Source organism: Callithrix jacchus, chromosome 14 (genome assembly GCF_049354715.1).
Source record: "Callithrix jacchus isolate 240 chromosome 14, calJac240_pri, whole genome shotgun sequence".
Lineage (NCBI taxonomy): Eukaryota > Metazoa > Chordata > Mammalia > Primates > Cebidae > Callithrix > Callithrix jacchus.
In genome coordinates this window covers 91232225-91255989 of record NC_133515.1, presented here as the reverse complement: position 1 = coordinate 91255989, position 23765 = coordinate 91232225, and the positions used below count along the sequence as shown (strand labels likewise).

Genomic DNA, 23765 nt, shown 5'->3' with positions numbered 1-23765 from the left:
TTTAAGATGCTTTTTTGCAAATCATCTATTGAATCAGATTTAAAATGAAGTATGCATTGAGTGTGCCAAGGAACTAAGTGGCCCATAGCAGTAGTAATATTCATAGGGTGCAAGATGCAGCTTATAAAGCAGCAGTTCTCAAACATTTTGATCTCAAGACCATTTATTTGTGTGAGCTATATATATTATTATTATATTAAACATTAAAACTTTTAAATATTTATCTATTTATTTAAAAATAATAGCTTCTGGCTGGACATGGTAGCTCACACCTGTAATCCCAGCACTTTGGGAGGCCAATACAGGTGGATCACTTGAGCCCAGGAGTTCAAGACCAGCCTGGGCAACAAGGCGAAACCCCATCTATAAAAATTACAGAAATTGATCAAGACCATCCTGGTCAACATGGCGAAACCCCGTCTCTACTAAAAATACAAAAATTAGCTGGTCATGGTGGTGCGTGCCTGTAATCCCAGCTACTCAGGAGGCTGAGGCAGGAGAATTGCCTGAACCCAGGAGGCGGAGGTTGCAGTGAGCCAAGATCATGCCATTGCACTCCAGCCTGGGTAACAAGAGCGAAACTCCATCTCAAAAAAAAAAAAAAATTACAGAAATTAGCTGGGTTCGGTGGCTCACACATGTAATCCCAGCACTTTGGGAGGCCAAGGCAGGCAGATCACCTGAGGTCAGGAGTTTGAGACCAGGCTGGTCAACATGGTGAAACCACATCTCTACTAAAATACAGAAATTATCCTGGTGTGGTGGTGCACACCTGTAATCCCAGCTACTTGGGAGGCTAAGGGAGGAGAATTGCTTCAACTTGTGAGGCAGAGGTTGCAGTAAGCCGAGATGGTGCCACTGCACTCTAGCCTGGGCGACAGAGCGATACTCTGAAAAAAAAAAAAAAAAATTAGCTGGGCATGGTGGTGCATGCCTGTAGATCTACTGGGGAAGCTGAGGTGGGAAGATTGATGTAGCCTGGAAGGCAGAGGTTGCAGCGAGCCAAGATTGTGTCACTGCACTCTAGTTTGGGCGGCGGAGTGAGACCCTGCCTCAATAATAATAATAATAATAGGCCGGGCACAATGGCTCATGCCTGTAATCCCAGCACTTTGGGAGGCCGAGGTGGGCAGATCACCTGAGATCAGGAGTTCAAGACCAGGCTGGCTAACATGGTGAAACCCCATTTCTACTAAAATTACAGAAAATTAGTCGGGTGTTTTGGCACACGCCTGTAATCCCAGCTACTCAGGAGGCTGAGGCAGGTGAATAGCTTGAACCTGGGAGGCGGAGGTCACAGTGAGCCGAGATTGCATCATTGCACTTAAGCTTGGGTGACGAGAGCGAAACTCTAGCTCAAAAACAATAAATAAATACATGCATACAAACTTTTTTGAGACAGTTTTGCCCTTTCACCTAGGCTGGAGTGCAGTGGCACCATCTTGGGTCACTGCAACCTCTGCCTCCCAGGTTTAAGCGATTCTCCTGCCTTAACCTCCCAAGTAGCTGGGATTATAGGCACCTGCCACCATGCCTGACCAATTTTTCTATTTTTAGTAGAGGTGGGTTTCACCATGTTGGCCAGGCTGGTCTTGAACTCCTGACCTCAGGTTATCTGCCAGCCTCGGCCTTCCGAAGTGCTGGGATTACAGGCATGAGCTATTGTGCCCAGCCAGTTATAACTTCTAAAACATAGTATGATTTAGTGAGGAAAGCAGTGGGCTTTTTTTGTGAGTTACTTTCTGTCTTAAAAAAGATAGATGGGTTCTCGTATCTTCTAGATTCAATCTGTTATGCAGTCACATATCATGTAGACTCTGGAAAACACCACTGTACACTTGTGAGAGAATTAAAAAGAAGCAAATAACACCTTAGTATGATTATGAAAAACATTTTGACTTCACAGCTCCCTGAATGGGTCTCGGGAACCTCTAGGGATCCCTCAGGTACGCTTTGAGAGCCAATCTATATACAGTGATGGTTCACAATGATTCTCAAGCCTTAGTTTAAGAATCATTTGGTTAGCTTTTCAAAATGCCTATTCTGCCACCTACCAAAAAGATTCTGATACACTGTATCCGGGATGGGTCTCAGATCTCTGCATTTTTACTCTCAAGTGATTCTTAAGTATGTGGTAAAGTACCATTCTAAAGGAAATCCTGTGCTAAGCATCTACCCTAAGAAAAGAAAACCTGCATGCTTTTACTATGGACAGTGGAAGACTCCGCTGAAACCAGTTTGCTAGACCACTAAGTTTATCCTTGTCACCCAGTTTACTCTTGGAAAGAGTCTGCTCCCTTTTATCGCTGAACCAATCATGACATAAACCTGTGCTTTATCACCTGTAGCACAGCCAAGACAAGGCTGGAACATTTAATTAAGGTTTTTACTAAGGACTCGGGAAAAACAACAGGGAAATATCTATGTAACTAGGTGACCTGACATAAAATCTATCTTCTGATTGTAGTCTATTGTAAGAAAGCTGCTTTTCCTAGCTCCCAGCCTTCCATGGGACAGAGGTCTTGTCTTTTTATTAGGAAGAGAGGGAGGATAAAGGAGAGTTTTTTCCTTTTGTCCTTTACCCTTAGAAATGAACAGGTATATAATAGACAATAAATATTTATTGTTGGTAGTGTTTACACAGCTGTGTTAGAGTGTCTCTTTAGTGAAACAAAAATAATGTTAATTCTTACCAAAAAAAAATGAGGCAGTGGTAAAATCAATGAACTTATCTTTCTGATATAGAAAATAACAGGATGATTGTCAATACATGTTCAGGAATCTAAGAAAATGTTTCATTTAGGCCTATCATGTAACATTTTTATTTGCATAATTATAGTCAACATATGACTCTCCATATAGGAGTTTCTGATTGAGAATGTTTCTTGTGTATTTATAGAAAGCCTCTTTGGTAGATTTTCCGGTTTATAATTATTTAACCAGAAGACACACAGGAGGTTCTATTGTATGTACCTGTCAAATACACCCCAGTAAGGGTCCTATGGAGAAAGACCTGTCATCAGCAATAACCTTCATTATTCTAACTGTGAAATGTTCATTAATGTGAATAATATTCTCAAAGGTTTTCTACAATGAGAATCATCCAGTGAAGCTTTTTACCTGAAAATTTAAAAGTTGTAAAGTTGTTAGTTAAATGTGTGGAATTATCAAAAGATGTTGACTTTGGGAAACAAACTGAATTTGCTAAGGGAAGGAAAACTTGAAAATAAGCATCTCAGATATGGAATACAATTTGACCTAAGCAATTATTTAAAAACTGTCTTCAGTTTCTTGAAAATAATTGTTAGGGCTGATATATAGAAATACACATCTAGGCCAGGTGCAGTGGCTCACACCTATAATCCCAGCACTTTGGGAAGCCAAGGCAGGCGGATCACGAGGTCAAGAGATCAAGACCATACTAGCCAACATGATGAAACCCCATCTCTACTAAAAATGCAAAAATTAGTTGGGCATGGTGGCACATTTCTATAGTCCCAGCTACTTAGGAGGCTGAGGCAGGAGCTTGAACCCAGGAGGTGGAGGTTGCAGTGAGCCAAGATCGCACCACTGCACTCCAGCCTGGTGACCGAGCAAGACTCCATCCCAGAAAAAAGAAATACATATCTAATGTTACAGATTCTGGTTTATTAGTTAATTACTATGCACTTGTTCTGTTAAAAAAAAAACCTTATTTTGTATACTTCTCTCAGTATACTTTTTCATGACATTTCAGTGTATTGATAATATTGTATGCATCTACTTCAGTGCCTTAAAGTATTTTGAGAGCAATCTTTTGCTAACAGTTAAAGAACCGTTAAGAATGAAATACTGTTCATTAAAAGGATTATTGAAATCATTTACACTTGTTATAAAATAGTTATTTGCAAATACATGTGTCATTTTGTTTGGCGTAGTCATTTAGTTTGATAATCAACAAATGTTTATTAGGTGCCTTTGCTTTAACCAACATTACTTTCATTCAATACTCAGAAATGTAAAGACATGATTTTAAAAAAAATACTAATTCAATGGTGTGTTTAATTTTTTGACCATTCCTGTGTTATGAATTGAACTGGCATGAAGACTCTTTAGTAGGGTTTACTCCTTTGTTCTATCTTTTCCTAAGTACAAACCATTTAATGAAAAAATTACTCATTGCACTAAATCCTCAAATGGAAATGGCTTATTCAGTAGACTAATATTTGGCTCTTTGTCATTTGTTTTAATGTATATTTTACACAGATAATTCATATTCATTACAGAAAATTATAATATGCAGGTATGCTAAAATGATCTTTAAATCACCTATTATTCTGCCTTTCAAAGATAACCACTGCTGGTCCTAGTGATGCATGCCTGTTGTCCCAGCTACTCAGGAGACTGAGGCAGGAGGATTGCTTAAGCCCAGGAGTTCTGGGGTGTAGTGTGCTCTGCCGGTCAGTCGGATGTCTGCACTAAGTTTGGCATCAATTTGGTAATCTCCCTGGAACGGGGGACTACCAGGTTGCCCACTGGAAAAGGAGCAAGTCAGAATGAATGCTGATCAGTAGTGGTATTACACCTGTGATTAGTCACTGCATTCCAGCATGAACAGTATAGGGAGAACTTGTCTCTTTCAAAAAGTTAAAAAAAAAAAAAAAAAAAGACCAAGCATAGTGGCTCATGCCTGTAATCCCAGCACTTTGGGAAGCCAAGGCAGGCTGATCACAAGGTCAGGAATTCGAGACCAGCCTGGCCAACATGGTGAAACCCCATTTCTTTTTTATTTATTACTTTTTTTTTTTTTTAAAGTCTTGAACTCCCAACCTCAGGTGATCCGCCTGCCTTGGCCTCCGAAGTGCTTGGATTACAGGCGTGAGGCACCACGTCCAGCCGATGCTGAAACCCCATTTCTACTAAAAATACAAAAATTAGCCAGTCGTGGTGCCATGTGCCTGTAATTCCAGCTACTGGGGAGGCTGAGGCAGGAGAATCACTTGAACTCAGGAGGCGGAGGTTGTATTGAGCCAAGATTGTGCCACTGCACTCCAGCCTGGGCGACAGAGCAAGACTCCATCTCGAGCAAAAAAAAGTTAAAAAAAATTAGAAATTAAAAACGTAACTAGTAACATTTTGGTGTGCATCCTTTCAGATATTTTTTAGTGTATTTAGTCTTGTTTTAATTAAAAGGCAGCTGCCTTCATTATTTTAATCTTACTTTATCTATTGAAATCTAATTTATGTGTCTTTTGCATTTCATTAGGAACTTACCGTCACTTTATTTTATTTTTTTGAGATGAAGTCTTGTGCTTGTCCCCTAGGCTGGAGTGCAGTGGTGCGATCTCAGCTCACTGCAACCTCCACCTCCTAGGTTCAAGCCATTCTCCTGCCTCAGCCTTCCAAAGAGCTGGGATTACAGGCACCTGCCACCATGCACACCTAATTTTTGCATTTTTAATAGAGACAAGGTTTCACCATGTTGGCCAGGCTGGTCTTGAAATCCTGACCTCAGGTGATCCACCTGCCTTGGCCTCCTAAAGTGCTGGGATTACAGGTGTGAGCCACCACGCTGGCCTTACCGTCACTTTAAATACAATAGTAACTGTTAGATAAATGCCTTTTATTATAATTACATGTTTTGCTATCCAAAAAAAGTTATTTTTAAATTTTTAAACAATTTTTTAAATTGTTTTTACCTGCTGCCTTGCAACTTAAAATTGCAGTAGTATAAACAAAGCACAAGTGTTGAGAATGAAATGTTTCCAAACCTATTGAAAATGCATATAAATAGGATGTACTTGAAAGTAGATTATTTAGCTGAGCATGGTGGCTCACACCTGTAATCCCAACACTTAGGGAGGCAGAGGCAGGAGTGTAGCTTGAGCCCGAGTTTGAGACCAGCCTGGGCAAGATAGCAAGATCCCATTCTCCACAAAAAGGGGAAAAATTTGTAAAAGTAGATTATCTAAAGAAACTCTGGCTTTAGTTTTTAATTTCTAAGGAATTAAATATTTAGCACATGCATTATCTAATCTATCCTTCTGTTGCAATCAAGGAAACAAAAATGTACCCATTTTGTAGATTAAGGAATTAAGACATATAAAATGGAATGACTTGCTCTAAACTGGGTAGTGTATTCTTTAGGATTAGATTTAGCTATGACAGAAAATCCAGAACAGTAGCCACTTACAAGGTCAAATTTTATTTCCCATGCTAAATTCCAAAGGGAAACAGTTCAGGGCTGGTAGGATCAACCTCACAAAATCATCAGATTCCTGTACTGTTGATCTGCCAATCTCAGCAGTCTGTAGACTTGGGGTCTCAAGGTAGCTGCACTAGCACCAGCTGACACATTTGTATTTCAGCCAATAGGAAGGAGCAGATTCCTTCCCTTTTAAATGTTAATGGCTTTATTGAGATATAATTCAGATGCTGAGCAATTCACCCATTTAAAGTATACAATTCAGGCTAGGTTGATGGCTCATGCCTGTAATCCTAGCACTTTGGAATGCCAAGGTGGATCACCTGAGGGTCAGGAGTTCAAGACCAGCCTGGCCAACATGGTGAAAGCCCATCTCTACCAAAAATACAAAAATTAGCTGAGCATGGTGGCGCATGCCTGTAATCCCAGCTACTCTGGAGGCTGAGGCAGGAGAATCACTTGACCCCAGGAGGTGCAGGTTGCAGTGAGCTGAGATTGTGCCATTGCACTCCAGCCTGGGAAACAGAGCAAGAACTCTGTCTCAAAAAAATAAATAAAAATAAAGTATACAATTCAATGGTTTTTAGTGTATTTGTAGGACTGTGTGATCATTACAATTTAATTTTAGAAAAATTTCATCCATTCTAAAAGAAACCATACCCATTAGCAGTCACTCCCTAGCCCAGTCCCAGGCAACTACAAATGTACATTCTCTCTCTCTGTGTCTGCCTATTCTAGACATTTGACATAAATGGAATCATACACTGTGTAGTCTTTTGTGGCTGGCTTCTTTTACTTAGCATACTGTCATCAAGGTTCATCTATGTTGTAGCATGAATTGGTCCTTCATTCCTTTTTCCTGCCCAATAGTAGTCCACTGTATGGATATACTACATATTTATCCATTCATAACCTGATGGACATTGGATTGTGTCCTCTTTTTGGCATATACCCTACAGAAATGAAAACACGTTCACATAAAATCTTGAACATGAATGTTCATTAGTGGCATTCATATATACATATATTCATATGTATTCATATACATTCATATATGTGAATTTTATAAATGAATGAATATATGAATATATACATGAATGAATTTATATTCACTTATGTATTCATATTCATATATATATGAATATGAATGCTGCTAATTAACATTCATGTTCAAGATTTTATATAAACATGTTTCCTTTCTGTAGGATATTGCAGGTCATATGGTAATTACACATTTTACTTTGAGAAACTGCCAAACTTTTCCAAAGGACCCTCACTACTTTCCATTCCCACAAGCTGTGTACAGGGGTTCAGATTTCTCCACAACCTCCCCAACACTTGTTTTTGTCTCGTTTTCATTACAGCCACCCTGTGGATCTAAACCAGTATCTATCTCACTGTAGTTTCAATATTTATTTCCACATGCTTACTGTTCATTTGTATATCTTTAGTGAAATATCCAAATTCCTTGTCCATTTTAAAACTGGATTGTCTTAATTGTTGAGTTGTGAAAGTTGATTCCAGTACAAATCCCTTTTCTCCCATTCTTTGGGTTGTCTTTATACCCACTTGTTGGAATCATTTACAGCACAAAGGTTTTCATTTTGAAAACTTTTGTAGTTTATCCAGCTTGTGCTTTTGGCATCCTAAGAAACAGTTGCCTGGCCCAATATGATGAAGAGTTGCTCCTGTTTTTTGTTTGTTTGCTTGGTTGGTTGGTTTTGGTTTTTGTTGTTTGCTTTTTTTGAGTCTTCTGTCACACAGGCTGGAGTGCAGTGGTGCGCTCACTGCAACCTCCACCTCCCAGGTTCAAGTGATTCTCCTGCCTCAGCCTCCAGAGTAGCTGGGATTACAGGTGTGAGCCGCCTCCTGTTTTTTCATAAGAGTTTTATATTCTAGTTAATGCATTTTCAGTTAATGTGTGCCCCTGTTACTGGTGGAAGGCATCTGAGTCACATGGCACCAAAATATGTTAGTAAGGGCAAATCTATACAGGTTGCAGCAACCTCAATTCTTACCTCCTCAGAAGAAAGAATTCTACTGAGGGGCATAAGGCATAAAGAGAGACTGAGGCAAGTTTTAGAGCAGAAGTAAAAGTTTATTAAAAAGCTCTACAGCAGAAATGAAAGGAAGGAAAGTATACTTGGAAGAGAGCCAAGCCGGTGACCTTAAAGACAAGTGCCTAGTTTGACCTTTTGACCTGGGGTCTTATACACTGCCATACTTCTGGGGTCTTGCATCCCTTCTGCCCTGATTGTTCCCGTGGGGGGCCTGTCCGCATGGGCAGTGGCCTGCCAACATTTGGGTGGGGAGCATGCACACTGTGTTTACTGGAGTTGTGCCCATGCTCACCAGAGGCATTCTTCCCTTACCATTCCAATGTCCTTGCAAGGTCATATGCCAGTTGAACTCCGAAACTGGCCTCGTAGTATATATGCATGAGCCCACTTGCCCAACTCCTGAGATCTTATCTAGAAGCTGATCAGCAGTTTCAGGTTTTCTCTATCTACTGGGAGGCTGCCTTTCAATTATTTCAATTATTATTTTAAAGGGAACATAACCACCTGATGGTTGCCTAATGTTCCTTGTTGGAAGCGTGGTCCTCTCCTGCCCTGTTCGAGTCTGACTAGCTACGTGCTGTCACCCCTTCCCTTTTAAGGACTTTTCTGGAATATTACCTGTGCCACCCTGCTTGCTTTAGTCGCCAGAACTTAGTTACTGGCCATCCCTGTGATCTGTATAGGAGATTATGTGTATTTCAGGCGTTGGGTGTCATGTGTAGCTGGTGGCATGCCTGTCCAGCCTGAACAAGCAGGACTCTTGCTTCGTTTTGCAGGGAGCTGCTTCTTGTCCGAGGTCATCCCAGGGGTCTGGCGGAGGCCTTTAGTGCGCAGGGCCGCCGTCTGCGGGCGCGTTAATCACGCCTCTCCTGGATCTACCCCAAGGAGAACTGTCCCGATGGCCTGGTGGGCCTTTCCCGCCGCGGAATTTGGCTCTTCGCTGTTTCCCTTTGGGGAAGCGAAAGAAACAGTGCCCCTCGCGGCCTCTGCATTTCTCCCGCGTTGCCGTCGGCTACTCACTCTGCGCGCTGCGGCCCTCGCCCGGAGCCGTCCCTCCCGAGGGCGGTAACTCCGAGGGCAACGGCCACGGGTGGCACTGCGGTGGCGATGGCGGCGACCCCTGCAACGGCAGCCGAAGGACCCCCACAGCCGCAGCCGCACGCCCCGGAGCCCGGCCCGGGGAGCACAAAGCGAGGGGGAGAGGTGAGCTGGGCGGCAGGGGTGACGCGGGGCTCCGCGCGGGCCGGGAAGGGGCTGCGTCCCCGGGGAGCTCGAGGGCATCACCTCGCAGCCCCTTTTCCAACTGGTGACAGCCTGGCGGGGCTCGGTCCAAACCTGCCGGCTCAGGGGTTGCCCTCACGGGGTTCCACGACTGGGAGCGGGGAGGCTGGGGACGTGTTGGCGCCCGCAAGAGACTAGGACAGGCAGGTGAGCCCCAGCCAAGGAAGTAACTTGGGGATTCGTGGACTCTGCTGTCCTGATTCATGGCTTAGGGGTACTGTCCGCGCCACTGGAGGTCCTCCAGGGGTCCCCGAGCCCAGGGCAGCTTTCGGCCGCGCGTGGGGAGGCTGCGTCCTTCCCGACCTCAGGCAGCTGCTGTGGCCTCGGCCTCCCTCCCAGACCCTGTGCTCGCTCAGGCACCAGGCTCCCCTTGGAGGCTGCCCACGGGAAGTCCTGGCCCTGGGCTCCTTCAGGGAGGGCGGAGGGCAGGTGGGAGCGGCCGGGCTCCTTGTCCCTCGCTGATGCGGCCAGGCCAAGCTGGCCAGCCGGGCTGTGCAGGACCGGGCAAGGGGTCTGGGGCTTCCTGGGTCTCACTAAATGCGCCCGCTCCCTGCTCGTGCCCAGGGCGTTCTGTGGCCTCCTCTGACCACCTCACCCCCCCCATTCTGGTTCAGGGCGTCCTGCCAGGCACCACGGAGCACAGGATTACGTCCCACAAGAAAGAAAGTGAGGTGAGATGAGGAGGCTCTCCAGGGACTCTCTCTTCCCGGGAAATTTAGAAATTCGGGGGAGATTAACAGCAACAGGGAAAAATTTGCACTGCCGGAGAAGCTCCGCTATGGAATCCTCATACAATCCTGCGAGGGGTGGGATTCCTGACCACTCCTAGGATACCAAAGCGCAGAAGGCAGGGGCCCTGCTCTGGGTCAAAATTCTCACTGTACAGCTGTGCAGGACTTTTATGACTTTCCATAAAACTGTCATCCTCAAGACGGCAAGACTGGATAATATTCCTGGCTTCCCTTGGACGTTCTTTCTAAAGTTCTAAAATCTTGCTAGGCCCATGTTGGGGATACAAGGGTCTCCATTATGGGGAGAGGAGGACTATCACGCTGAATTCTGCCTGTTCTGAAAGTTTTCTGGCAGTTGAAATGATGTTCACACACGTCCGAAAAGAATCATCCTGCCCCCAGTGTGGTTTTGTCCTGTGGGTAGGAAGAGTGTGCGGAGTGTGATAAATCCATATCTGGGGAGCCGTTGCCTTCACAACAGTCTGCTGGGGTGTCCTGCCAGATGTGGAAATGGGTGAAGCCATGTCATCTCCATTGCCCACAACCCCCTGGCAAAGGATGAGAAAAGGTGCCCAGCATCTTTCAAAGAAACAGCCCTTTACACAGGGTCTTCATGGCCACTATTTGCTTCAACTGACATATATTGAGCACCTACTGTATACCAAGCTTTGTTCTAGGTACTGGAAACACCATGATAAATAAAAGGTAAAGTTCATGCTCTCAGAGAGCTTACATTCCTGTAGGGAGAGGCAGGAGCTAAATGAGAATGTAGCTAAATGAGAATATATACAGGTAAGTACAACTGAGAGAGGTGAGTGGCTAGGGAATGCCTCTGGGAGGAGGTGACATTTAAGCTGGTGACCAACCAGAATAGGAGTCACCTTCCAGGCAGAAGTCATGGGAACTGCAAAGGCCCTGGGGCAGCAACCCAGGGCCTATTTGAGGAATAGGAAGGAGGCCACTGTGGCTGACGTAGAGAGGTGAGATGGGTAGGGGGCCAACTGGGTGGGCTCCTTAGTCATGATCAGGAGTTGGAGTTCAAAGTGTGATGGCATTGACTATATACCATGTATCTGGGGGAAAAAACTGCAATGGCAACTTGTTGGAGGGTTTTAATCAGAGAGGAGATGGGATCTGATTTATTTATTTATTTATTTAATTTTTTTGAGCCCGAGTCTCTGTTGCCCAGGCTGCAGTGCAGTGGTGCCATATTGGCTCACTGCAATCTCCACCTGCCGGGTTCAAGTGATTCTCTTGCCTCAGCCTCCTGAGTAGCTGGGATTTCAGGCATGCCACCATGCCTGGCTAATTTTTGTGTTTTAGTAGAGATGGGGTTTTGCCATGTTGGCCAGGCTGGTCTTGAACTCCTGGGCTCAAGCGATCCACCCGCGTCAGCCTCCCAAAGTGCTGGATTTACAGGGGTGAGTGACTGTGCCTGGCTGGGATCCAATTTATGTTATTAGAAGAGCACTGGCTGCTGGGTGGCGTGGATTATAGGGAGCAAGGGCAGACACAGAGAAGCCACTTAGGAGGGACTCACTGATAGACGAGAATTGAAAAGAAGAATCAAAGATGCCTCTTAAGTTTGTGGCCTGAGCCACTGAGGGGACCAACAGAGAGCTGGATTAGACAGTTCCTAATGGCCATCCAGAGTTGTACATTGACCATGCTAAGCTGAGATGCCTGCCAGGCATCCCTGGAGGACTGTGAGTTGGCAGGTGATGGGGAAATGAGCTACCGCTACCACCTCATTTACTCATGGAAACAACCTTGTGAAATCGGCAAGGATGTTGCATTTGACAGATGAGGAAAACAGGCTTGGAGGGGAGAAAGTGATTTATTCAAAGTCACTTAGAGGGATAGGTGACAACGACAGGCTCAAGCCCAGGTCTCCGGACCTGCAGCTTAATGTTTAAAGGTCATGGTTTAGGATCTTTTTCTCTTCTCACTTCCTCTTAGAATGATCTGGGGGCAAAATGGGGCCGAGAGGTTGCTGGAAAAGCCCTGAAAGCATCACCAGAATGCAGGATGCTTACTGAAGTCATAGGGTGTGGGGACCCGTTTGGTGTCTGTTGGGGGAAGAGCTTAGTTCCTGTGTCTCCTCCAGGACAGCAGAGCTGGTCGCCTCTCATTCTGTACAAAGGTGTGCTATGGCATTGGTGGAGTCCCCAACCAGATAGCCTCCAGTGCCACAGCCTTTTACCTGCAGCTCTTCCTGCTTGATATAGCACAGGTAAGTGTGGGCAGCAGCCCAGTCTCTGCTCGAATCTTCCTTGGGGTCTGATCCTTCCACCCACACCTGCACTTCTGCTCCCAACATCCTTGTAGACAGCACTTCTGACTCAAGCTTAACAAAAAGCCAGGCTACTGAGGGCAGGCTCCTCAAGGATGTTTACTGCAGCCGGTTTGTAGTGGGAAAATGAGAAACAATGTGGATGCCTGTCTATATAGAAGCAGTTGGCTAAGTAAGCTGTACCATAGCCACATAACCCACCAAGCCTGTCTAGCCTGCAGTGGTATGGCTTTGAATGTGGCCCAACACAAATTTGTAAACTTTCTTAAAACATTATGAAATTTTTTTGTGATTTTTTTTTAGCTCATTAGCTATCATTAATGTTAGTGTATGTTATGTGTTTATATGTGCCCCAGACAATTCTTTTTTTTTTTTTTGAGACAAGTCGCCCAGCCTGTTTCCCAGGCTGGAGTGCAGTGGTGTGATCTCGTCTCACTGCAACCTCTGCCTCCCAGGTTCAAGTGATTCTCATGCCTCGGCCTCCTGAGTAGCTGGGATTACAGGCATATACCACCACACTTGGCTGATTTTTGTGTGTTTAGTAGAAACAGGGTTTTGCCATGTTGGCCTGGCTGGTCTCGAACTGCTGATCTCAGATGATCCACCACAGCCTCCCAAAGTGCTGAGATTAAAGGCATGGGCCACCATGCCTGGCCAAAACAATTCTTCCAGTGTGGCCCAGAGAAGGCAAACATTAGACTAACCTCACTATCACATAGACTGTCGTGCAGCAATTCAGAAGAATGATCTGTACCGTTGACTTAGAGTGATTTCCATGATGCTCTGGTGAAAAAAAAAAAAAGCTAGTTTTAGAGAATAGTATATGGAACGATCCCATTTTAGCAAAACAAAGACAGGCTCCATACGTGTGTGTGTATGGATATGTATATATATTCATCGGTCCATGTCTAAAATATGAGCATGGAGAAAATTCTAGAAGGATATACACGAACTCATTAATGTTGGCTACAGGAGGGAATAATGGAGAATGGAGGGTAAGTAAAACCAAATTTTTAAAGTGAGGTATCCAGCTGAGCATGTTGACTCAACAGCTGTTGTCTCAGCACTTTTTGAGGCCAAGACAGGAGGATCACTTGAGGTCAGGAGTTCGAGACCAGCCTGGCCAATATGGCAAAACCCCATCTCTATTATCTAAATATAGAAAAATTAGCCGGGCGTGGTGGCAGGTTCCTGTAGTTCCAGCTACTCCGGAGGCTGAGGCAGGAGAATCACTTGAATCTGGGAGGTGAAGGTTGTAGTGAGCCAAGATCGCGCCACTGCACTCCAGCCTGGGTGACAGAGCAAGGCTCCCTTTCAAAACAAAAAACCAACAACAAATAAATGAGATATCCAGCTGGGGGTGGTGGGCTGACACCTGTAATTCCAGCACTTTGGGAGGTCAAGGCAGAAACCCCACCTCCACAAAAAAAAAATTAATTAAAAATACAAAAATTAGCTGGGTATAGTGGCACATGCCTGTGGTCCCAGCTACTGGGGAGGCTGAGGTGGGAAAATCACCTGAGCCCAAGAAGCAGTAGTTGCAATGAGCCGAGATGGTGCCACTGCACTCCAGCCTGGGCAACAGAGTGAGACCCTGTCTCAATTTTTACTTTTTTTTTTGAGATGGAGTCTTGCTCTGTCACCCAGGCTGGAGTGTAGTGGTGTGATGTCGGCTCACTGCAACATCTGCCTCCTGGGTTCAAGCAATTCTCCTGCCTCAGCCTCCTGAGTAGCTGGGACTAGAGGTGCATGCCACCACACCGAGCTAATTTTTTGTATTTTTAGTAGAGACGGGGTTTCACCATGTTAGCCAGGGTGGTCTTGATCTCCTGACCTCGTGATCTGCCCACCTCGGCCTCCCAAACTGCTGGGATTACAGGCATGAGCCAATGAGCCTGGCTGACCCTATCTCAATTTTTAAAAAATAAAATGAGATCTTCATGAATGTTTAAGATGACCCTCTGATATGATCCCGTTTATATAAAGTGATCAATGTCAAGCACACAGGAAGAAGCCTATGAAAGGCTGATCATCAAAACGATTCTGGCAGTTGTCTCAGGATGCTGGGATTTCACATGAGCTTTGCTTAGGATTTTCCTGTATTGTTTGAATGTTTTTCTAATGAGTGTATTATTTACATAGTCAGAAAAACCAGTGAATCCTTTCCATTGTGAAACACAACGTCCACCTCTGTCAGCCCAGAGGTATCCTCCTTGCTCTGAGCCAGCCCCAGATGAGGGCTCTGGAATCCTCTCCACAGTGGCTGACATGAGTGGTAATGGGGGTGTGCTGAGCGGCAGAACTCAGCTCCCTCCCCTGGACTCAGAGCCCTGGGATTAGTGTCCTGGGGGAGGCTGAGGAGCCTTTGACACTGTGGCTCTGCCCTACTGATTCTGATTCCCAGTCCTCCCTCCTGGTGGCAAGCAGGCCTGGATGGCCTCTCTGCTGCTGCTGGGCCTTGGCTTTCTATCTCCTCCCTTGTCTGTTTCAGATCCCTGCCGCCCAGGTGTCACTTGTTCTGTTTGGGGGAAAAGTATCTGGGGCGGCTGCTGATCCTGTGGCTGGGTTCTTCATCAATAGAAGCAGGAGGACAGGGTCTGGACGGCTCATGCCTTGGTGAGCAAACCCTCGGTTCTTAGATCCAGGCACCAGACCCTGGCCCTGAGGTCACTGTCACAGCGCTGCTTCCTAGTGGAAACCCTCTGGGTGGTTAGAAGACAAGACTGGATAATGTCGCAGTGCACTGGGGACTGGCTGTGAGTGATAAGGAGTTCAGAGACATTCTTGGGGACTCTCCCTCTCCAGATGGCACAGGGCTGGATGAAGCCTCCGAGACTCCCAGATCTGGCCTGGGTCTCTGAGTGTGGGCAGGCTGGGCTGGAGGCCGCATGAGGCCTCACAGAGGAAATGCAACGCAGTGTCCCAGTGTCCACACAGGGAGTGGCACCACTGGCACCGAGTATGCAGCTGGAATTCCCACAAGGAGTGGCTGCACACTCCCAATGCCTCCATGAGCCATGGGTCACTTCTCCCCTGCCTGTGGTTCCCACCCAGGGAGCCCCAGCCTATGGATTCCCAAGGGGCAGAAAAGGGGTGAGGTTGCTCCAGGCTGGGCCCTTTGTGTCCCTCTGTCCTGGTCTGGGGACCGCTCCATCTCAGCTGTGCTTCCACAGGGTGCTGGGCTGCACCCCCTTCATCGCCCTGGCCTACTTCTTCCTGTGGTTCCTGCCCCCCTTCACCAGCCTGCGAGGCCTCTGGTACACGATCTGCTACTGCCTGTTCCAGGCCCTGGCCACGGTAAGCAGAGCCCCTTCCTGGGCGTGTGGTCTGGTGAAGCCCATGGTTGGCTGTGGCCACTCTGAAGTGTGCCATGGGGTGGGGCCGCTGCCTTTCCCACCCACCTGTGCCTGGACCATGCTGTTGGCTCTCGTCGGCCCTGTGCTGGGGCTGGCTGCTGCCTCCTGCCCTTGAGCCCCTAGATCCGACTTCAGGTGGTCAGCTGGGATATGTCAGGCTGGCCCGTGGGTACCAGGATGTGACACCCAGGAGAGGGGAGGTTGGCCGCTGTCACCAGGCAAAGCTGGGTGTGGTTCTAAGCTCTGTTGGTGCTCCAGTTCTTCCAGGTGCCCTACACAGCGCTCACCATGCTGCTAACCCCCTGCCCAAGGGAGCGGGACTCAGCCACTGCCTACCGTGAGTGCAGCCCTAGGTTCTGGGGAGGGCACTGCATCTGGGACCCCACACCCTCTCAGTCACCTTAAGCGGCGCTCTGTCTCTAGGGATGACCGTGGAGATGGCGGGAACACTGATGGGGGCCACCGTCCACGGGCTCATTGTGTCTGGTGCTCACAGACCCCACAGGTGTGAGGCCACTGTGACCCCGGGGCCGGTCACTGTCTCTGCCAGTGCAGTAAGTGCATGGGTGGCCAGGACCCGCAACCTGGTGTCCCCTCTGCAGGTCACCTCCTTCCTCTAGGGTTGGTTCTCCTGTCCACTCCCCTTTGCTGTCTTTTAGGGGACTCACTGTGTCCCCTCACTCCTTCCCTGCTCCTCCAGCTGAGCAGATGGCCCCCACATCTAACGTCCTCTGCTAAACCTGCCTCCTCCTAGGTTCCTTCTAGACATAAAATAGAACAACAGACACTGGGCTGGCCACCTGGAGTAGAGGAGCCTGGCCCCAGAGGAGGGGCAAGGGTGGGGAAAGCCCCAGGCCAGGCTGGGGGAGGGGCAGCAGAGGGGTCTGGTATCCTCACACAGCCCTGGGTAAAGCCCCTCCTATGACATGTGTCCCCTCCCCAGCCCTGACCAGGTGAGCCCCCAACCCCCAGCATGAAGTGGTGAAATGAGAGGGGAAGCCCCCTTCCTTCCCTTTCACAGCAGGTCCCTTCAGCATTGAGCAGATGCACCTCTATTTTATCCACCACTTTTACCTTCTCTTTTTCTATTTCTCCCTCTTTCCTTAAGTAAATGACATTATTATCTCCCAGCACTGTCCTCTTTCTTCTGTCCTCTCTCAACCCTCCAACCTATACTGAATTGTGCCCAGTTTTTAGGCCAAAAGTCTTCTGAATACATCCAGCCTCCCTGCACCCCACTGCCAGGCCCTAGACCGTGCCGCCCACCTCCCTCCCCACCCCACAACTGCTGCCTCCATCTCCTGTGCAGCATCCCTCCCTGCAGCCACCTACTCTGCACGGTCAGGTGCCCTTTGAAAGGAGTTTGAGCATGGGTGGCCCTCACCTTCAGGATGGGGCGCAGGCACCCTCCGCAGCCTTCATGTAGACCTGCCCTCTGTGTGCCCTGCGCCCTGCGGTGTTGGCATTTTTTTTTTTTTTTTTCAGACAGAATCTGGCTCTGTCACCCAGGCTGGAGTACAGTGGCGTGCCCGGCCTGTGCTTGTTTTTAACATTTCAGATTTACACAAGGGCAGAAAGCCACAGATCTTAGTGTGGTCCCTGGACCAGCAGCATCAGCAACACCTGGGACCTTGTTAGAATGGCAGATCTCAGGCCTGACCTCAGTGCTCTCCTTCACCAGTTCTAGAGACCAGTCTAGCATCTCTATGTTAACAAGCCCTCTGGGAGATTCCACCCCCACCAATGTCTCAGCATCAGTAGTATGAGAAGAATACCAGTAACATCTATGGCCCACCACCCATTTAAGAAAACATTATAGACAGGTGCGATGGCTCACACCTGCAATCCAGCATTTTGGGAGGTTGAGGCAGGCAGATCATTTGAGGTCAGAAGTTCGAGACCAGCCTGGCCAACATGGTGAAACCCCATCTCTACTAAAAATACAAAAATTAGCTGGGCATGGTGGTAGGCACCTGTAATCCCAGATACTGCGGAGGCTGAGGCAGGAGAATCACTTGAACCCAGGAGGCCAAGGTTGCAGTGAGCTGGATGACACTCAGTCAGCTACTCAGCTTGCCTATGTACTCTGCAAAATGAAAATGCAGGGCCTCGGGAAGTCAATCTCCCTCCCCTTTTCCAGTGGGCCTACTGCCTCAGCCAGGGGATTGCAGCCACCAGCGCTGGCACCCTCTAGGTGTCCTCTAAACACCTGGATTGGGATAGGTGTGAGGCCCCCACTCTCCAAATCTACATGCCAGAAGGCTGCATCCTAGACTGACTGTCCCTGTACTCACACCTGGGCCTCCACTCGGGCCTTCCATGCCTCTCTCCAATGCCACGTGCTTGGTGACAACAGCCTAGGTTGGGGAAGGGAGGGTATCAAGGAGTGGGAAGCGGGAGGCTAAGAACCTATTCCCAGGGGGCAGAGCCTCATGTGAGCAGAGACTGGAAGCTCTTGGTGGCTCACAACCCACTGTTTCACTTACAAAATTCAAATCCATGATAAAATTATTAAGAATCTCAGGACAGCAACAGCAGAGCATTGAAGCCCAGAGGCAGTGCCCTTCAGAGCGAGAGGCCCAGGGAGGCCACACAGGATGAGTGCCCTGCCCCGCCCTGTACCCTCTCTCTGCTCCCTCCCCAGAGGCAGCCTCTGTCCTGAACTGGCTGTGACTCTCCTGCATATCTTTTTTTTTGTGTGGGGAGGGGAACAGAGTCTCCCTCTGTCACCCAGGCTGGACTGCAGTGGCACAATTTCAGCTCACTGCAACCTCCGCCTCCTGGATTCAAGCAATTCTCCTGTCTCAGCCTCCTGAGTAGCTGGGATTACAGGTGGCTGCCACCACGTCTGGCTAAATTTTTGCATTTTTAGTAGAGATGGGGTTTTACTATGTTGGCCAGGCAGGTCTCAAACTCCTAAACTCAGGTGATCCACCCATCTCGGCCTCCCAAAGTGCTGGGATGGCAGGCATGAGCCACCACACCTGGCCCTGATTCCTACGTTAATCTGAGTCAGCATGCATCTCAGTGTTGTAACTGCCTGCTCCTGGATCTGTCTTCCTCTCCACACTCTGAGCCCTGTGGATGGACAGGGGTCACTTACTCATCATTGGAGCCTCAGGGACTAGCATGCAGAAGGCAGCAGCAATCAATGTTTGCTTCATAGAATGCAGGAGGGAGAATTCTATGAATTCTATGAGGGTCAGCGCCCTCTTTGCCACGCAGGAAACACAGGGTCAGCAGAGGGGGTGCATGGAACGACCAGCCCAGGCCCAGAGAGCAGGCTGTCTTGTGGGGTGATTGGGAGGTAGGGGCTTTGGCTGTGCCTCGCTCTGCTCCTGTGGGGAGGCCGTCCTGCCCCGCCCCTCGGGTGTCGACACCTCCCAGGATTGAAGACCTACCCTAGTCCTGTCATGTCCCACAGGCCCATCTCTACTGCATTGCAGCTGCTGTGGTTGCAGCAACTTACCCCGTGTGCAGCGGTTTACTGTGCCTAGGGGTGAAGGAGCGGCCAGGTATGGGGATGGGGAGGAGGGAATCAGAAGCTGGGGCGGGGCTCTACTCGGGAGCGGGGCTTTACTCAGGGGCGGGGCTCTACTCAGGGGCGGGTTTTTGTTTTGGACTCTGGGAAGCCAAGGTGCCACCCTCCTGCATTGCAGACCCCTCTGCTCCAGCCTCAGGCCCAGGCTTGAGCTTCCTGGCTGGGCTGGGTCTCACTACCCGGCATCCCCCCTACCTGAAGCTGGTGGTCTCCTTCCTGTTCATCTCTGCTGCTGTTCAGGTACCTCTGGCCAGTGGCCCCCGACTGGCTTGGCACTGGCCATGCTGACCTTGCATAGGTTCAGGGTGCAGTCTCAGCTTGAGTTTTATAGGGAGAAACCTGCAGCTGGAACATGGGTCAGAGGGCCTGGTGCTGGGGGGGAGATCCCAGAAGGGCTTGTGAGATTGGAGGGCCAGGGCCTAGGCACTAGGAGATGACAGTGTCTGGTCAGTTTCCTCTCACGTTACCTGAGGCAAAGTCAAGTCTACCTGATCATAGCTGTGCAGGTGATGAGGGTGGCCTAGGGGTGGTGCTGATTTCTGTGTTGGGGATAGGCGCCCTTTGTGGGGGAAGGAACTGCATGATGGCAGCAGCAATCCAAGGTCCCAACAGAGAAGCCAGACTCGAGACCTGGTCCTCACCCTTGACTTCTGAGCTCCTGCCATGCCCACTTCCTGTTCATCTCCTCAGGTGGAGCAGAGCTACCTGGTCCTGTTCTGTACACATGCCTCCCAGCTACACGACCACGCCCAGGGCCTGGTGCTAACTGTCCTGGTGAGGGGACCTGGGGTGGTGGAGGCTAGGTCACTTGGGGGCCTGAGCTGGGGACGTGTGGTCCTTGATGTGATACATATGGCCAGAATTCTGGTCATCAACATTTTGGACTTTGCTTTGGTCTTGGTCACCCGCATTCCAGCAGAGGGTAGAATTGGGACCAGGATTATAACATTCATAGCCACTGGTTTGAACCGGGGCAAGGCCAAGGTCAGGTGTCCCACCTAAAAGCCAAGGCCTCAAGGTCCTGGGTGAAGGTGCTGGCAGCACGACCCTGGCATGACGACGCTGTCTACTCACAGGTCTCGGCTGTGCTGAGCACCCCGCTGTGGGAGTGGGTTCTCCAGCACTTTGGGAAGACAACATCAGCCTTCGGGATCTTTGTGAGTGAGATAGGAATCAGGGATTGGGGGTGGGGCAGGAGAGAGGCGGGGCGGTGACCGTGGTGCCTGAACCTCCTGGGGTCAGCAGGAGTGGATTTGTGTTCCCCTGAGTTTTCAGGGCCTAGCACAGGGCGAAGCATGGGGGTCATCAGTCTAGAGCCATGTGTGAAAGAACAGGCCGGACAGCTGGTGTGTGTGTCTCCCCAGGTGATGGTGCCATTTGTGATCTTGCTGGCCGCTGTGCCCACAGCACCTGTGGCTTATGTCGTGGCCTTTGTATCTGGCGTGAGCATTGCTGTGTCCTTGCTGCTACCCTGGTAGGCTGGGTGTGGGGGCCTCACATGTGTCCATAGAGGGTGTCTCCTCCTTCACATCAGCCTGCTGTCCCAGGCCCCCTGTGCCCAGCTGGGCAGGAGATGGAGCCCTCCTGAGAGGGCAGCAGACAGTAGGAATGGTGGGGGTACAAGCACACAGGCCATCTGCTTCTCTGGCAGCAAGTCTGGTGCTGGGCACAGGAACTCAGGGATGAATCCACCTTGGTCTCTGCCCCAGAGAACTCACAGGCTGCTGGTGGCCAAGGGGCTAAGAGGGCTAACTCCACGCCGCCACCACAGGTCCATGCTGCCAGACGTGGTGGATGACTTTCAGCTGCGGCACCGCTATGGGCCAGGCCTGGAGACCATCTTCTACTCCTCCTATGTCTTCTTTACCAAGCTGTCCGGCGCGTGTGCCCTGGGCATCTCCACCCTCAGTCTGCAGTGAGTCCCAGGGTCCCCTATATCCTAATATAGCAGAGGCAGCAAGGACCACTGGGCGGCAAGAAGGCAAAGCCCCCATCCTACTGAACTCAGGGCACCTGTGCGTCTGAGGCCTGAGCTCTGCTCTTTGAAGACTGTGGGGAACTACTTCCCCAGGTTTCCCTGTGCACAGGACTGCGAGGGCCAGCTCTCCACATTCTCAGTTCCCTCCAGACTCTCCCAGGTCAGCCCGTCCCCTCGACACTCCTCTCTTGATCTGGCCAGGAAATGAAGTCCAAGTTTCAGGAGGGGGTGTCTGGGGTCCCTCCACCCAGGGTGCCAGGCTCGGTAAGGCCCTGCCCTAATGGCTGGGTGATTTTCTCCAGGTTCTCGGGGTACAAGGCAGGGGCCTGCAAGCAGGCGGAGGAGGTGGTGGTCACCCTCAAGGTCCTCATCGGTGCCGTGCCCACCTGCATGATCCTCACTGGGCTCTGCATCCTCATGGTTGGTTCCACTCCAAAGACACCCAGCCAGGATGCCTCCCGCCGGCTGAGCCTTCGGAGGTGGGCCCCACATGCCCCCTGCACCCGGGGAAGCACAGTGTATGCTGACAGGGGAATGACTAACACCAGCCTGTGGATGCCCCTGCTGTGTCACACAGCCTGACGGTCCTGCCTCTGGGACACTCTTTCCTTAGCTCAGGGTCACCCTTTTCTCCTGGATTCTCTTCTACCCTGGCCCCCACTTCTCAGACCTCTTCCTTCGGTCACATGGTGGACTGTGGTATGTGAGGGCTCCCTCCTAGACCTCATATTGGTTTTGCTGTCTAAAGCCCCCTAGGTACGTTATCTGCTAGCCTGACCCAACTCAGGCACCCCTTATGCCTGGGGACTCCCAGAGCTGCCCTCCACCCTCCACCCTGGGCTTCCCCCAAGTTCCAGAACCGTACGTTGCCGGTGTGTGGACATTTCTACCTAGTAGCCCACAAGCATGGCACTCAGTCTGGATGAGCCCTGAACAGAACTCATCTTGTCCCCTAACTGGCTCCTCCTTCTGTGTCCCTGTCTTGGGGAATGGCACCATTGTTCCCCCTCAGGTGGAAGCCTAGGAGTCTTTTGCCTTCCCTCCCATGGGCAGTGCTGAGCAGCTCTCTGACCTGGTCCTTCCCTACCAGAGTACCAACCCCACTGATGGGGAGGATCTACTCACTGCCTGACCTTTCGAGGAGGCTATGGGGACCTTGAAGGCTGGAGCTGTATTTTATTCCTTTTGTACCTTAAGAGCCCAGCACAGAGCCCAAGGCCAAGCAGGCACTCAGGAATCACCGCTGCAGCCTCACCACGTCTGGCCCAGCAGACATTCATGAGCATGCAATGTTCACACACGGAAGGTCCATGAGCAGGCACACATCACACAGGCCCACACAGGACAGGCAGTGTGGGTGGTCTTGTCATCAGCTGCTCCCTGCTCAGGGTGACGGCCTTGGGCTCTGCTCTGCAGCAGAGAGATACTGAGGTCACGCTTCCCAGTCAGGGAGGGCCAGGCAATGGGTAACTGCTTGATGGCACTTGGAGAAGTAGGGTCGTAGCTTATTTACAGGACCTGGAGGGGAGGAGCTGAAGAGGAGTTGCTGGGAAGACAAGGAGCAGCCACCAAACCTCCGTGGGGTTCTGTAACAGGACAGAGGCCCAGCAGCACTTCCATCCTTCTCCTTGGCTTCCCCAGGAGGACCAGCTACAGCCTGGCTTAAAGCTTGGGAGAGCCACTGTGAATGGATACAGGAGCCAGCATCCTCAGGGCCTGACGTTACCCTCCTCAGCCCTTCGGCACCCAGCCTGGCAGTTTAGCATGCGGCCTTTTTTTCCCCTGGAATGTGGAGTCTTTGGCGATTTGTTCTGACTGGACCAGCCTATGCTCCGGGACCCCCACTTGGCATTTCTTGTCTGCTGCAGTCAGACCATCTCAGATAGGCCTGTGCCCCTGACTAGCCCCACAGCACCTGTCTCTGGAAAAAGGAAGCCCCTGCCCAACCTGGCTCGTGGACCCTGTGGGAGCCCCAGGCCCAACAACCTGCGTGGATGGCAAAGCTCCCCAACAGGACACACACAGGACTCTCGTTTGTCCCAAGGCTCCAGTAGACATCTGTTGAGGACACAGAGAGGTGAGAGACCATGTGGATGGGCAGAGTGGGGACATGCCGGAGATGTACGATTAGGGAGACACAGACAGACTGAGGGAGGCCGGCGGGCCCCAGGGAGACCGAGACAGCAGTGCAGGGGGACTGAGCAGGGCCGGGTGCTGAGGTGCTCCTCAAGCCTCTTCACGTTGCCATCCATTAATGTGACTCTTTCTGTCAGGATCAGAAATGGCTATCGAGCCAGCAAAGATCCATCATTTTTACAAATAAAAGCTATTTGTGTAGAAA

The 23765-nt window shown here is 49.6% G+C and overlaps 1 protein-coding gene across 4 annotated transcripts; it reads left to right on the top strand.

Annotated features, from left to right (window-relative positions):
* Window positions 1-9232: 9232 nt before the first annotated feature.
* On the top strand, window positions 9233-23765 carry MFSD2B (MFSD2 lysolipid transporter B, sphingolipid). 4 transcript variants are annotated; one of them, XM_035273085.3, is made up of 14 exons: window positions 9233-9447; window positions 12364-12489; window positions 15041-15165; window positions 15723-15846; window positions 16164-16242; window positions 16329-16459; window positions 19330-19420; window positions 19565-19686; window positions 20137-20220; window positions 20523-20603; window positions 20811-20920; window positions 21218-21361; window positions 21727-21903; window positions 23066-23765. In XM_035273085.3, exons 1-14 carry the CDS (start codon window positions 9352-9354, stop codon window positions 23088-23090), a joined length of 1515 nt encoding a protein of 504 aa, XP_035128976.3. In that variant the 5' UTR covers window positions 9233-9351; the 3' UTR covers window positions 23091-23765. The 4 variants fall into 4 exon arrangements, with proteins under 4 accessions (XP_035128976.3, XP_054101133.2, XP_078205953.1 ...); XM_054245158.2 differs by lacking the exon at window positions 20137-20220; XM_078349827.1 differs by lacking the exon at window positions 23066-23765 and having other exon boundaries at window positions 21727-22150.